The sequence below is a fragment of the Taeniopygia guttata genome, chromosome 5 (assembly GCF_048771995.1).
Source record: "Taeniopygia guttata chromosome 5, bTaeGut7.mat, whole genome shotgun sequence".
Lineage (NCBI taxonomy): Eukaryota > Metazoa > Chordata > Aves > Passeriformes > Estrildidae > Taeniopygia > Taeniopygia guttata.
In genome coordinates this window covers 61,512,662-61,527,525 of record NC_133030.1, presented here as the reverse complement: position 1 = coordinate 61,527,525, position 14,864 = coordinate 61,512,662, and the positions used below count along the sequence as shown (strand labels likewise).

The window sequence follows — 14,864 nt, the reverse complement described above, 5'->3', positions numbered from 1 at the left end:
TAGCTTTGTGTAGAGCTCAGCAGAGATTTCTTCATGAAGACTGGAATGTGCTTATATAATATTTTATATATTATTTTAGGCTCCTGCTACTCAAATGTAGGCAAACACTTAACCTCTTATTCACCATCATTAGACGAACCGTGGAATTGCTGTAGCAGACATCAAGTCAGGTGGATCTAAACCAGCTTCTGTTTTTCCTGCCTGGAAGGTTCATCCTTCATCATTTTCCTGGCAAGTGTGGCTACCAAGAGCAGGTTTCCCAGGCCAGGAGTGTTTAGTGGGAGCATTGATTGTGAACCACACCAGTGAAAAGTGCTGGGCTGGGCGTAGTGAGGGCTCTTCTCCGTGGGAGGGATCAGGAAGGGGGTGATGTGAGAGGCTCAGTCTCTGCAAAAGCAGGGGTAGGACAGCAGTAGGAACGCTGGGCAGAGCTGCTGAAAAGGAGAGAGCAACCTGCTGCTCTAAATCACATCTCCCCTGGGGACACAGCTCCATAGTTAGCATCCTCAAATGGCATTCCTTTATTACGGCATCATTGTGCACAGTCCTCTAGAGAGGAAGCAAACGGTCTCTAAAACAATCTGCTGGCAGCTCAGGCTGGAGTATTTGAGGTTTTCCAGGGCTCTTTTGCTGTGTCACTCTTCCCTTTAATGTTCCAGCTTGAAGGTTGTTGTTCTTTCTCCATCAAAGTGCGTTAAAGCGCCAGTAAGAGTGCTCCAAGGACAAGGTGGAGAAGGCAGCAACCCAGGGAGAACAAGAGATACTGCAGAACAGCTTCGTTTCGGTGTAATCTCTTATCTGCATGTGATGCAAAGACAGGGCAGTTTCCACAAGACTTGGAGGCTGCGTGGTGACATGTTTTCTGTCCTTTTATAAAATCCACCACGTTATTTTGATTAGAGCGCTAACGTAACTCCTGGCAGCCTCAAATCTCACTGCTAGCAGCTACTTCCCTCCAAAGGCTGATGTGGTGCTAACAAGCAGGGAGATCTTGGGCGTCCTGTTTACATGGAGCTGGGAAGACAGCGTGTTCCGTGGGAGGCGCCAAGGTAGCGCTGCAGTCGGATATAAGGTGAAAAAACTCCATGTGTGCAGACAGGCTGTGGTGGGGCGTGTTCATTTGTGTTTGGTGGTGTTCAGGAACTCCAGCTGCAACACTGGCATGATGATGTTAAGTTCTTTTATAGCTGAATATGTATCTTTTATATCTATGCATGCATAGCATGTTTGTGTTCGTATATATTTATATTTATATCTATTCTCTCTCATGGGAAAGTCCACGTCCTGATCATTTGTGCTTGTGATCTTCTCATGTAGCTCTCTGTTGTTCAGCTTTTAGGTGGCAGAGACACGGTGGGGCAGGCAGAGCTGATGGGGCAGCCTGGGGTGTAGCCCAGGATGGACTGGCTGTGACGACGACGTGCCTTAGCCGGAGAGGTCGTTACCATGAAGAGTTCCTGCAGAGCTGGCCTCCACAGGGAACCGCTGAATTCCACATCCTCCACCTTCCATCAGGTCAAACGGTACGGACACACTGGCTGCTCTGCCTGCAGCTGAGGCTTCAGCACTGATTTTAGCCTTCTCCTTGTCCTCTCCTATTGTCTTGTGCTGTCACTCAAACACTCGCTCGAAATTCTGACTTCCAGGTGGTGTTTAAGGGAAACGTTGTAATGGCTTAAGGGCAGAAATGTTCTTTGACGTTTTTATTTGATAATGACAACTACAGATTCACTGCAGCTGGTAGTGTACTTGCAGAAATCCTTGGGTTTTCTAGCAACAGCTGTAAATTAGGTTGGGAAACATGACTTTGAAGTGAAATTTAATTGGTGAAAGGCTCATCAGAGTAGGCTTTAAAACATGCAGTCAGCTTAAAGCAAGTGGAAATGCTGGCAGTCATTGTTGTGGTTTGTCTTACTATGGACTAAGTAATTAGATTAGTTTAAGCTCAGATTTTGCATTGCTCACTCTCCTGTGTCTCTTATTAAGGAGAAATGCACGATTGATTTCAAACACTTGTGCTTATGTGACAATTAAGTGAACGCCTCTCACTGTGTCTCCTTATAGGAACACCATGCAGAACAACTTGTCCTCATGCAAATGCAAGGACATGCCAGTTTGTTGGAGTTCAAACTACTTCAAAATAAATGTGTATTTTTTTTAAAATTCTTTTTCTGAAACCAAGGCTCTTAAACTTCCTCAGTCTGGAGGAAGAGCGCCAGCTTTTTGGTTTCCAAAGGCTGTGTGGGTTTAAAGCAAACTTTTAACCTTTGTTCTTTGTGGTTGTGTAGACAGCATATACTTGCTATGTTAATCTCATGGTAATTTAGTGCTGGAAAAGACTTCCTGGGTCACCCAGCTCCTTGCTTTCCCAAGCAGGATCTCATAATCCCTTTGTGAACTTAGTTCAGCCTAAAAACATTTACATCTTTTCTTGCATCTTTTCTTCTCTCCTCCCGTAGATCAAGCCATTACTGAAGATGACAGATCTTGCTGTGCAATTAGGAACCTTCTTTTCATTCCCAGGCTGAACATTCATGATAGTTTATGGACTCATTTGAGTTTCTGTTCCTTTATTTGCCTTCTGCCTAAGGACTGCTGCTTATTTTTGGTGGTTTACCTCTTCTGCATTCTGTAAGAGGGGGTTGTAGCCCTCACCAGTGGTTTTGCTAAGTGGCCCAAGTGTTCTCTAGTAGCTTCTTGAGTAGCAGTTGCTGCTGTTCTCTGTGTGATGCCCCTCAGAATATTCTCAGTCCTGGCTAAAAGTGCGTGCTGTGCTCTGGAGCTGCTCTGGCTGGAGGGCTTTTTGCAGCATCACCTCCACTTCTTATTTCATGGATGTCTCTGTGGTGGCCAGTTCATCTCAGTTACTTCCAAAACTTGCTGATGCATCACTGCCTGCATTTCAAAAGCCTCCTCAGTTTCTGTTACTTGGGGCTTTGTGCCTCTGCTGTTTTAGAACTGCCTCTGTTTCTCTGGGTGCAGAATTAGTGCTGAGGTCATTCCTAACAAAGTCAGATGTTCCCAGGGCTGATTCTTGAGGCATGTCTTTGGTTTCCAGGCTGGTATTTTCTTATTCAGCATCACCTGGGGCTGTCTGCTGCTAAGCCAGCTCCTTTGTCTGTTTTCCCATTCCTCTGCCAATCTGTCTTAACCAGTAAATCTCTTTGTGCTCTCTGAAGTCCATGTGAGGAAGATATAGTAGATTGGTCTAAAAAGATGGCTTTTATTTGAGAACCTTGAGGTTAGTCTGGCATATTGAACTATTCCCTCTTCCCCCTTTTTCTCTGTGTCCCATTAATCCTCTTTGCTTGCAAAGCACCTTTATATTGGAGTCAGAATATGAGCCCTGGAGAGGCTGTGATCATTCTCCTTCTCTTTCTCCCCTGCAGTGCCCCCTCCAATGTGCCACATGTTTATTATCTCCTATTGTTGCCTTTCAAGAGGTTTATAAATCCTGTTTCTTGGCCTGCAGTGCATGAGCCTATCTGGTTTGGATTCTAAAACTGGGATGAGCCAATCCTCACAATTTTTATGAACCTCTCTAATCCTCCTCCTGCCAATGCTCTTGTTCAGATTAACGCCTGGGCTTTTGCCCTCATCATCACCCTTACCTCTCCTCTTTAAAAATGGTGCAAAGTCAAATTTGGTATTTTGTGCTGTACTCTTGATCTCTGCCCTGCCCTTGCTTGCAACCCTGTTTCTCTTTTCTCTCACAAACTGAAAAAAAAAACCTTTCACTATTTCTTTGTTGTTAAATATCTCTGCAGTGACTTAACAGCGCTCCAGTTCTCATGTTTATTCCTGGACCTTTTGGTCTCTAGGATAGAGGTTTCCAAGTGATGTGGCCTGAAACTTGTGTCTGCTTCTGGTATCTTTCACACACAAGGAACACATCCAGTTGGAGCTGCTTTGAATCTTTTGTTTGGGATGTGTTCTTAATAATGAAAACACCTTCTGACTCCTGGAGGATGCAGTGTGCAGTGAAATCCTCCCCAGCACAGCTGAATTCATGAGCCAGTTTCTTTCAGTCTTGAGTTTCAAAAGGGCAACTTGATAACCTGCCTTCAGCTCTACTTTTGCTTGTTTTTGTTTTGAATGCCGAGTCTGTTACTGATCGTGTGGTCCAAGGTTAATTTCTGCAACCTTTCATGTTCTCATTACACATGCACAAAAATGAAGACTATAAATAGCACCACTCTGTGTTGGTTCATCAGCACAAGGAATTTGTTGCACTGTGATATGAAAAAAAAGGTCCTCTTCCACTTTATGAATCAGGAAACAAATTAATAAATGTAAAACACTTCCAGAAGGACACTTGTCACTTACCTGTGCTGCTCTGGGCAGCTTTCAGCAGAAGCCCTATAAAGCCAGCAGGTTTTGTCTTGCTGTCCCTCTGTGATTTCCCCTCATCCTGTCCCACCACAGCCACATGTGCCATCCCATCATCTCTGAGCTACACATTTCTGGAGCAGCTGATAACCTTGAATTCCAAATCCTTCAGTTTATTTTGTTCCCTTCTGCTTTGTCATCTCTGTGTCATGTCTGGTGTGGTTGGGAAGCAGGGCTTTGAGCTTCCTGAGCCTCAGCACAGAATTGCTGCTGCATCTCTCCCTTCATGGTGAGTGCTTTTATACAAAAGCTTGGCAAAGCTGTGGCACTTCTTCCTGTACAAAATTTAGGAGGTAGCCAAGGCAGCTGTGCTCTGCTGAAGGGTGGGTGTGTGTTTAGTGTCAAACATCTTCAAAACATTGGTGGGTGGGAGCCCTCAAGGTGGAGTGGTCTGTGTTGGGCTTGGGGGTGCATTCTGTCACCCAAAACCTCTGTGCTGCAGATGCTTTGTGGGATGGATTTTCTGGCTGTGCTGGGTACAGCTGTATTTGGGTGCTGTCTCCACCAAAATCAGGTTGTCTGAGCACCTGATGCAGGTGAACAAGCTGGGGAGGGACCCAGCCTTAGGAGATTGGTTCTTACACAGTGCATTAGCTCCTCAGCTCTGCTGGGCCAGCTCTGCCCCACAGTTTTGGCATTCTTCCACTTGCCCCAGGCTGGCCACTGGAGCAGAGAGCTCTCCTTCAGCAGCCACATGCCTTCTGTTTGCCTTCAAATCCCTCTCTAATCCTTGCTGGCTCTCCCTTCGCTGCAAGAAGCATTTTGGAGGTGTTGGGAGGTGGGTCAGGAGCAGTTGCTGCTCCAAAAGGAGTGGGTTTTCAGGAAATCAGATGCTTCCACAGCTGCCAGAGTCAAACCCACCCCTGCTCTGGAGCTTCCCAGCCCTCCTTTCTGTGAGCTTGGACCTTTGCCATGCTCCAGAACAAACTCCATGAGTGCAGAGTGCCTTCCATCCTGGGACTTTCCCCAGCAGAATCCATGGAATGCCTTTGAAGCAGCTCTCTGTCTGCTTTGCCTTGCCCTGGCAGTGCAGAGGGGATGGAAATGGTAGTGGAGATGGAGCCCAAAGGACCCACCAAGCCCTTCCAGAAATAACAAGTGGTTGACTGTGGTTAACTCCCACTCAGTGCTTAGTCCTTGCTAATTGTCAGTGTCCTTTATGGACAGAGAGCTGGGATGCCAGGGAAGAAGAATGCTTTGCCAGAGGTGTGGGGTTTTTATTGTTGTTGATTTTTTTCCTCCCTTTTTTTTTTTTTTTTTGGCTTCTGCCTTGTGTTAGTATGTCCTGAGGGGTTTTTCAGAGTTGTAGTTGGCACTGGGTGTGCAGTCAGCAACGTGAGCAGCTTTTGTCGACTGGAATTGGTGTTTACAAGGAGAAATCCGTAGGAAACTTGGGGGTTTTGATGGAAATTTTCCCCCTAATAAAACCTTCCGGTGCTTTGCCCAGAAAATTTGCAGTGTGAATATGCTGTTTGTGAAGATCAGGCTTTTTTGTCCTTGTTGTTCTTGCTGGCCAGAGGAAATCTTTTGGCTTCACAGGGCATCATCAGAGTCCCTGAGCTGGGAGCTGCAAGGGGAATTAAGGCTCTCTGTGGACCTTGCAAAGGAGTTGTGAAAACTGAGTCTTTTCTAACAGTCCTGCCTCCAACCCTGGAGTTTCCACTAAAGCAAATACATTATTGTTTTAGGCTGCTGTGATTTAGAACATACATAAACAGAAAAGGATGCTGGAAGATTCTGGCCAGCTTGGCAAGTAGAATCATGGAATGATTTGGGTTGGAAAAGACCTTAAAGGCCATCTCATTCCAACCCATTGCCATAGGCAGGGACACCTCCCACTAGACCAGGTTGCTTCAAACCCCATCCAGCCTGGATTTGGACACTTTCAGTAATGGGGAGTCCACCAATGGGTTTGGGGTCTTCCCTTGGGTGGGGAGAGGAGGGGTGTGTGATTGTCTGAGCTCATATAAAGGAATATATTTCTGTATCAACAGTGTGTAGTAACCAGCTTGATAAAACTGCAGTGGAAACAAGCTGTAGTTACAACTTGCAAAAACAGCAGTCTCATTCCAGCAGTGCAAATATCCTGTTTTGCAGACACGGCTGATTAGAAATAGAAAAACTGGCCCCTTTATTTCATCAGCTTAAGGATGGAATAACAGTATAAAGGCAGCACTGCTCGTTGTTTCAGTGCTGATCATTCCTGGCAGAATTCTCTCTTATCAGCAATTTAAAACCGCACATTTGGGATTGAAAACCTTTTATGTTTGCTCCCGTGGACTTCTGAAGAGTCGTTGTCTCTAAAGATAAAATTAGAGAGCTTGATAACTTAAAGGGTGGAGGAAAGCAAACAGAATTATTCTGGAATGAAGTGTCATAGGGAATATGTGACTTCACCTTTTAACAACTATTTTTGGTGGTTTTAAATATTTAAAAGCTTACCTGCAGCTGCCACAGCTCTCTGCTTGCCAGTGCTGAGAAACAGGGGAGTCTGTGGGTGGGGACTGGGCTCTGGTTCATCTTCAAAGCAATTTCTGCTGGCAAGCCTTGTTCTAATTGTAGGGGCTAGAGATGAAATGTGCTGCTGATGTGCAGGGAAGAGGCTGTGATTGCCTAAAAGTTCGTTCTCAATGTCCACAGCAAAGGGCATGTGAGGTGGGGCTCGTTTTTTCCAAGTGACACTTTCAGGTAAGGCCCATTGCTAAGATGGCTTTTAAAATGAAAGTTCTCTTCCCTGCTGCTGGAAAACTCTGAGGCAGGTGGCAGCTGGTCTTGTGGAGTTTGCAGAGCTCTTTATAGCTGTCTGAAGTTATTAGATGAAGGTTTTCTTTAAATCTGGATCCATTAAAACATGTGCAATGAACTGAATGCTGAATTCAAATGAGGCAATTATTCTGGCAGTAAAACTTCTGACTAAGGCATAATTTTGTTATGTAAATTGTAACTTTTCAACCTTAAATGGTGTTGTTGGCTTAGCCAGGGACTAACTGAAACATAGGAAATATAACCTTAAACAAGAAATCTGTAGTAGGTGAGGCAGAACTTTACCCTTTGTCTTTCTCCATAGACCAGAGATAGCTGGGAGCAGCTGAACCAACTCTGCTGGCTGAACATGTCCTCTGAGCCTGTTGGGGTAACCAGTTTGGTTCTGGTTTTATTCATGTAATACCTGGTCTCACCTCCATTTGCAGCTTCTCTTAATGAAGGGTGTTGAGCTGATTGTCCTGCTGGATTCCTGAAAACTGCTCGAAGAAAGCCTTTTCAAAACAAGCTCAGCTCATCTTTCAAACACCTTGGCACAAAACTCATGAATGAAATTTGATCTTCTGCTCCTGGCTCAGGAGATTTCAGCATGCAAAGTCGTGTTTTAATTGTATTCACCTCTTCTCCCCAGGGTACAGTGGTGAGCAGCCACTGGAGCCTTTCTCTCCCCAGTCTGGGAAATGTCCTTCTAGAAGGGAAGGGAGGGGAAGGCTGCAGGCACTGTTCTCTGCAGCAGTTTGCTGCAGTGCTTCACCTGCTGCTCTTCTGGCCACCTCAGTGGCCTGACCCTGCTTCACTGTGAAGTACAACAGAGTGAGGCAGCCCCTGTGAAAAATGAGACCACAGCAAACTCCAGCAGCCCTGATTTCCCATTCTCCTCTCCGTGCATCTATTTCAACGCCCCGAAGTTCTATTTTTATGAGATTATTTTAGTTTTTAGCATCCGACTGAGGAGGCAAACAAAGGAGCTCAGTTGCATTTTGCAGAGGAGACTAAACTGGGAGGTGACCCAATTCCAACGAGCTGGAATTGGCACACAGGAGCACAGGGAGAGAATTAACCCAGGGGCTGGGTGGGTGTGTCTGCAGCACTGGGATCTCTTACCCCACTGTCTCTAGGTGAGATGCAGGTGATTTTGGCATTATCTGCTTGCAAGAGCCCAGGTGATGGTCTCCCTAAAAAAATCCAGAGGGAAGGAACATGCCATCCACCTTTCCATCAGCTGCTTCCTGGCCTTCAAAGCCCTGCTTGGACCAGTGAGGTGTAGAAAGGTAAATTAAGCCTTTCCTCTTGATGTACCTCCCCAAAATCTCTGTGCCTGCCCTCCCTTGTCACTAGAGCCAAAGGAGGAACCAGAGAAAGCAGCACAGCTACTTCTAGTCCTGAAGGCTTCCTCTGCTTGGGCAGCATCACTTACAAATCTGTTGGACTTTATAGACCAAGAAATTGAGGTTTTTTTTGTTCAAAGCTGGTTTTAGGCTAGAAACTTATGAAGTTGCCATACTTAAACAGCTCTCTTAGTGTTGGCTCTCAAGGGGAACATGTTCAGTGCTTGAATGTGTCTGTGTCAGCTCATGATAACGTGACATTGAACCTGCTGCTCTTCAGCTCTCAAGCACAGACCATCCCTGAAGTGGAGGGCTTCGAGTGCAACAACTCAAAGATTACCATGGAAGCATAACCTGTAGTTAGTTCTGTAATGTGCTTGTGTGATACTCCTGGGAGAAGAGCCTGGAGTCTCCTGGTGGCTGCATCCTGTGTGGAGTGCCTTGGGCTCTGGCGTTCCTGAGCTTTGAATGGAAGGTGACTGTGGAGGTGTGGCAGAACAGAGGAGTCTGGAGCTGCTGCTGCAGTGTCAGCAGCATCCAAGGGGTTCTTCCCAGCTCTGGAATTCCTGGGTGTAAAATCCCATCCTTGAGAGTGGTGTCCTCAGCTGGATGTCATGCTGCTGTCACTTTGTGGGGGGCATTAATGTATAACATAAGGACCCTTATGGGAAAGTCACCAAATTTGCCATTATCAATAGGCTAAAGGAAAGGTTTGTTGCCCAGGGAAGCTGTGGCTGCTTCATTCCTGGAAGTGTCCAAGGATGGGTTGGATTGGACTTGGAGCAACCCAAGATAAGTGAAACTTATCCTGCCCGTGGAAGGAAGTGGAACAAAATGAGCTTTAAGGTCCCTTCCAGCCCAAACCACTGTGCGATTTTGGGTGATAGTAGGAGATTAGATATCCCCTGGGATCTCTGATTAATATAATTACTCTTGCTAATTTCCCTTTTGAGCTTTAACCACCTTTTATCTACTGAAAAGAGTGTGTGTGGTAGCTGATGTCCAGATAAAGCCTGTGACCCATGTGTGCCTTGCAGCTGGATTAAGGAATGCACGGGCAGAAGGATGGCTCTAGCTCAAGAATGAACCACTGCCTTTGTTTTCACAACTGATACAACTTAAACCGTAGAATTTCTCCTTGCAACTGCTGGAAACAGATTTCTCTAACGGGAAGTTCTCTCCTACTGCAGGAAGTTCTTCAAGGGTGGATATTGCAGCCTTGGTGGCTCTTTTCCTTTCTCATGTGGTTCCTCTTGAGGTGTGGGCTGGTGCCTGCTCTGGGCCACCTTCTCTATTTCCAGACAGGCATATTTTGCAGCTATAACTTCTTCCCTCTCTGTTTTTCCAGGGTTTCTGGTATGCACTTAAAGCCATATCTCAAGTTACAGAAGAAAGAGCGATCCCCAGAAATAAGCCAGGATTCCCTGCGAGGCCACCAGGGACCAGCACAAGGAGAAAAATACACCAACTGCACCAAACTGAGCGTTTTCCCAAAACCCTCCCTCGTGACTCCATCTCAAAAGTTCCTGGGGATTATTTATCCAAATACTATGTGCAATATGAACGGGAAAGGCCCGGCGGACGCTCCAAGTGCAAGAGAAAAGAAGAACTCCCTGTCTGCCACGATCCACCAGGGAGAAGAAGGGGAAGGGCCGCTGGATGTCTGGGCTGTGGTGAAACCTGGCAACACCAAGGAGAAAATCGCCTTCTTCGCAGCCCAGCAGTGCGGCGGCAGCACCCGCACGGGCTCCATGAAAATCAAGAGCACGTGGGACATCGACGGGAGAACGGCCAAACGCAGGAAAAAATCAGTGGATCTTAAAAAAGCCAAAATCCAACTGGAAAGGATGAGGGAGGCCAACGCCAGGTGCTCCCAGCCGGAGCCTTTCGCCTGCGGCATCGAGCACTGCTCGGTGCACTTCGGGAGCGACGGCGGCGAGGGCGCGTTGCCGGGCCGCTCGCTGTCGGTCATCGAGATGGTGGCTTTCCTGGAGCAGCGGGCCAGCGCCCTGCTGGTGGACTGTGCCAAATCCTGCACGGCCGCCTCGGCCACCAGGCTGAGCTCCCAGCCCAAGGCTGTCCCACACGGCTCCGAGCCCTTCTCGCCGGCCGGGGCGTGCGAGGTGCCAGCAGAGCCGCAGGGCGAGCCCGTGCGCGTGCTGGACATGGTGGCCAGGCTGGAGTCGGAGTGCCTGAGGCGGCAGAGCGAGCAGAGGGAGCCCGGGAGCCTCTCCCGCAACAACAGCTTCCGCAGGAACGTCGGCAGGGTGCTCCTGGCCAGCGGCACACAGCCCGAGGGAGACACCCAGAAGGGGGTCCCGGCTCAGGGGCACGGCCTGGGGAAGGCAGGGGTGGCAGAGGTGGGGTATGGAGGTCGCTGTGGCTCTCTGGGTGACACCCTGTGGGACGGCGGCGCCTCTGCCCGGCAGCCGTTTCCTTCAGGGCTGGATACCCGGGTGGGGAATGTGAATTCGGGACTTGCCCACGCGGTGTTGGCGATGACAGCTGGCAGGAATGACACTGAAACACGGATTGAGCCTCCCAGGGCTCTGCTGTCCCCGTGTCCCGCTGCTGCCAGGCTGCCACCGGATCCCTTGCAGGGCAAGAACGCGACCGTTGATTGTACATCGAAAGAGCCTGTCATTTTCCCAAAGCATCCCGCTAGGAAGGAGCCCTTGTGCATCAGTATATCCGTCACCAAGACAGAGGAAGGGTGCAGGAAGGAGAAGCTCCCCAGTTCTGGTGAGGAGTCACTCCCAGGGAGGCTGTTTTTCCTCCAGGGTGAGCAGCCTGCTGCTCAGGAGCAACAGCCACAGCGGGAGGGTACCCAGGAGAAGCCAGAGGAATTAGCCCAAAACGAGGATGAGGATGCTCTGGCATCTGGTAGATCGTGTGTCAGGAGCAGTGTCCCTACAGAGCCATCAGCCCTTTCTGTCCCTCCCACAGAAGGGGCTTTGCAAGTACTTGACCCTTCCTGCCTAAAGCGGCAGGTTTCACATGACTTTCTGGAGACCAGGTTTAAAATCCAGCAGCTTTTGGAGCCTCAGCAGTACATGGCCTTCTTGCCTCACCACATCATCGTGAAGATCTTTGGGTTGCTTCCCACCAGGAGCCTGGTTGCCCTAAAATGCACTTGCTACTACTTCAAATTCATCATTGAGTACTACAACATCAGGCCGGCGGACTCGCGCTGGGTGCGCGACCCTCGCTACCGGGAAGACCCTTGCAAGCAGTGCAAGAAGAAATACGTGAAGGGGGACGTGTCCCTGTGCCGGTGGCACCCCAAGCCCTACTGCCAGGCCCTGCCCTACGGGCCTGGCTACTGGATGTGCTGTCACCGCTCCCAGAAGGGCATCCCGGGCTGTAAGTTGGGTCTCCACGACAATCACTGGGTCCCTGCCTGCCACAGCTTTAACCGCGCCCTCCACAAGAAAACCCGAGGAGCGGGAGCAGAGGTGGAAGAGGAATATTAGTGCACAAACACTTTCCTGCAAGATTGTTTGGGAGAGGAGGAGGAGGAGGAGGAGATTCTCATGCCTTGTGCTGTTTACAGTGTATATAATTGTCGTGATTTTTTTTTTTTTTCCCCACAGGGCTATGAAACTGCACATACTCAAACACAAGAGCCTTTACCTTTTAGATTAAAAGAGAGCTTTTAGTCCATCTCTGTAAATAACACTATAAAAACTAATTGTACATACAGAGTCTACAGCTGGCTGAACAAGGTAACCCCTACAATGCAGCTATCCCAGTGTTGCGGCTATAGGTGTGTGTGTTTTTAAGTGTCTTGTTTCAAAATCTGTATATCCTGTATAATATATGAATGTTTCTGAGAAGAAACTCTAAATAGGTAAAGGTCAACTTGTTTAAAGAAGCTGCAGACAACTTAACTGGACAACCTGAAACTTAGACTATAGAACAGATCCATTATAGTAGCGTGGCAGTGGATTAAAAAAGAAAAAGAGGAATATTATTGTATGGTCAGAATATAAAAAAAGTTCTTGTCTACCTTACCCATGTTGTCTGGTTGGGTTTGTTTTTTTTTACATCAATAAAATGTGCATTCTAGATCTGCCTTACCAGACTTTCTCTTGTAAGACTTTTGCCCCAAAATAAAAATGCTGTAAAACATGTGGCAGAAACTTGGTGCTGTGCTGTAGTTCAGACATGCAATGTGCTTTCTTTAGGAAACCTGTCCTCCTACTAACAAAGGAACAAAAACCCCCCAAATCTCTTGGAGAACTCCCTGCTGTAAGATTCCAGCTTTTCCTTTCCTTCCTGCCAGCTTTGTGTGCAGCACAGGCTGCTTTCATCGGGGATTCTGGTGCTAGGTGTGCAAAGCTTGCAAAAACCAGCCACTTTCTGGTCCTCCTGCTCCCTGGCTGCTCGAGGATAGAGCGTGGCTCCAGCAGGATGAGTGTGGAGTTGCCTTGGCTCTGTGACGTGCTGGAAGCTTTCCTATATCTGCTCTGCATGGAATTTTTCCCTTGCAAGAAGACTCCTTGCAGTGCTTTGCTCTGCTGCAGCCCCTGGCCTCTCCCAGGGCCGTGGCTCGGTGCTTCCCAGGGGAGCTGCAGAGGTTTGTGTCGGATGAACGGAGATTCCTCACGCTCAGAACAGGATGGCAGAATTTCCCTGGATCCTTTCCTGTCCTGCAGTGCTGGGAGCCAGAGCTCAGCCTCCCGTTCCAGCCCTCGCAGGGTGGATGGTTTGGAAGCCTGGGAATGGAGCCTGGCAGTGCAGCAGCCGTGTTCCAGGGAGCCCAGCAGAGCGTGGCAGCCGTGCCTTTGCCCTGCCCCTGTCCCTATCTCCCCACACCAGGTGCTGTTGCTGTTCCTCTGCTCCTCCTCAGGCCATGGATGGACTCCTGACTCTCACCATTCCAAATCTCTGAGCTGCTGCAACAAGAGCTGGTGCCACCTTCCCATGGGGCTCACCCTGGGCCTTCCTCCGCCCTGCAGATCCCAAGGAGCTGCTGGAAAGGGCAGGGATGGGGTGTCCCTGCACCTGGCTCATCCTCTTCTGTCCTTTGGTGCTGGATCAGCAAGGTGTGGAGAACTGCTGGCTGTGGGGACCAGGCTGAGCCACCCACCTCCACCTGCCCTGGCCTTGCAGGGAGTGACACACCTGATTTCAGAGCATGAGGAGGACAAAAGGGTTTGAAGGCTTTTGTTCTTTCCTTTAACAGTGGGAGAAGGAAAATCAAGTCCTGACAGCCTGAAATGTGGGTTTGGTGAGCTCAGGCTTTTCAGGGAAGTTGAAAGGATGTGCTGGTTTTATGCTTTGCTTTCACCTGCTCCTGCCACCCACCGGGTGTCATCCGCCCCTCCTGGAGCTGCTCAGCCTCCCCGCGCTGCAGACATGATGACAACCAGGAGGAATGAAATTAGGAATCTAAAAGAAGGGTGTGGCTGCCTTGTAACCAGCTGGGAAGAGGGAGAGGAAAAGTGGGATCCCTCCTTAACCCCTGACTTCATCCCCTAACGGGGCTCAGCCTTCACCCAGACTTCCATCTGCTTCCTTGGCTCTGCCTGGACCAGCAGGAAAACAACCTCCAGGCTGTTGTTTTGCCAAAGCCATTGGCATCAAAAGCTTTCAGCTTAATTCTGATTAGGGGAAAAGGGAAAGAAGCTGCTTTCCTGCCCCCCCTCCCAAGACTCTGGAAAACTTGAGGCTGACAGCAGCGAGGAAAGTCCCTGCGAGGCTGGAACCGAGTGGCAGAGGAAAATATTTTGTAATTAGATAAGGGGCCAGTGAGGTCATTTTATTTGGAACAGGGTATGAGATTTTGGTCACTTCTGTTGAACAAGGGGAAAAATGAGGATAAAATAATATCATGAGGCTATTTTGTTGTTGGAGCAGGTAAAGCCAGAGGACAACTTGCTGTCTCCTGTACCCCATCCCTGCCCTCCCCCCAGGCTGGCTTTGCAGCGTGGGCTGGTTTATACATCATTTATTACATTGTCTGCTGGAACTGTCCCTCCTGCACAGTGTTGCTGTTAAAAATTGTTTCACAGAGCAAGCTCCTGCAGCCAGAAGTGGGTTGGTTCTGAGTGTTGCCATGCTGAGCTGCCTGCAGGCTTTTTTTTTCCTGTAACATTGTAAAATGCAGATTTCTGTTTCCTTAAGGGATGGTTCAGGGAGAGGCCAAGGTCTGATGAATGTTAGGGGTTTGGGTTTTTTTTCCTAAGAAGCAATTGTTAAAAAAAAAATAAAATCCAGTGTTGGATTTACAAAATTCAGTGTTTAGAACTGAGGATGAAGGACTGCACCACGTGCTTGACTTTCCTGCCTGGGAGCATTTGGAGTGTCTGGACTGAATTTCCAGATAGGCCTGTGAAGAAGTTGTAATAACATTTCCATTGTCCATAAACTTCCAGTTTT

At 48.3% G+C, this 14,864-nt stretch overlaps 1 protein-coding gene across 17 annotated transcripts in view; it reads left to right on the top strand.

Annotated features, from left to right (window-relative positions):
• FBXO34 (F-box protein 34) overlaps positions 1-12,548 on the top strand; it is a 39,242-nt gene extending 26,694 nt beyond the window's left edge. For 8 of the 17 annotated variants that reach the window (XM_030275238.4, XM_030275235.4, XM_030275236.4 and 5 more), the window contains 2 exons: positions 1,333-1,523; positions 9,829-12,548. In XM_030275238.4, coding sequence (XP_030131098.4) covers positions 1,447-1,523; positions 9,829-11,953 — 2,202 coding nt within the window. In that variant the 5' untranslated portion in view covers positions 1,333-1,446 and the 3' untranslated portion in view covers positions 11,954-12,548. Of the gene's footprint in view, positions 1-659; positions 1,073-1,332; positions 1,524-9,828 lie in introns of all 17 variants that reach the window. The other 9 variants (XM_072930560.1, XM_072930570.1, XM_072930564.1 and 6 more) reach the window with 4 other exon arrangements.
• The last annotated feature ends 2,316 nt before the right edge of the window (positions 12,549-14,864 follow it).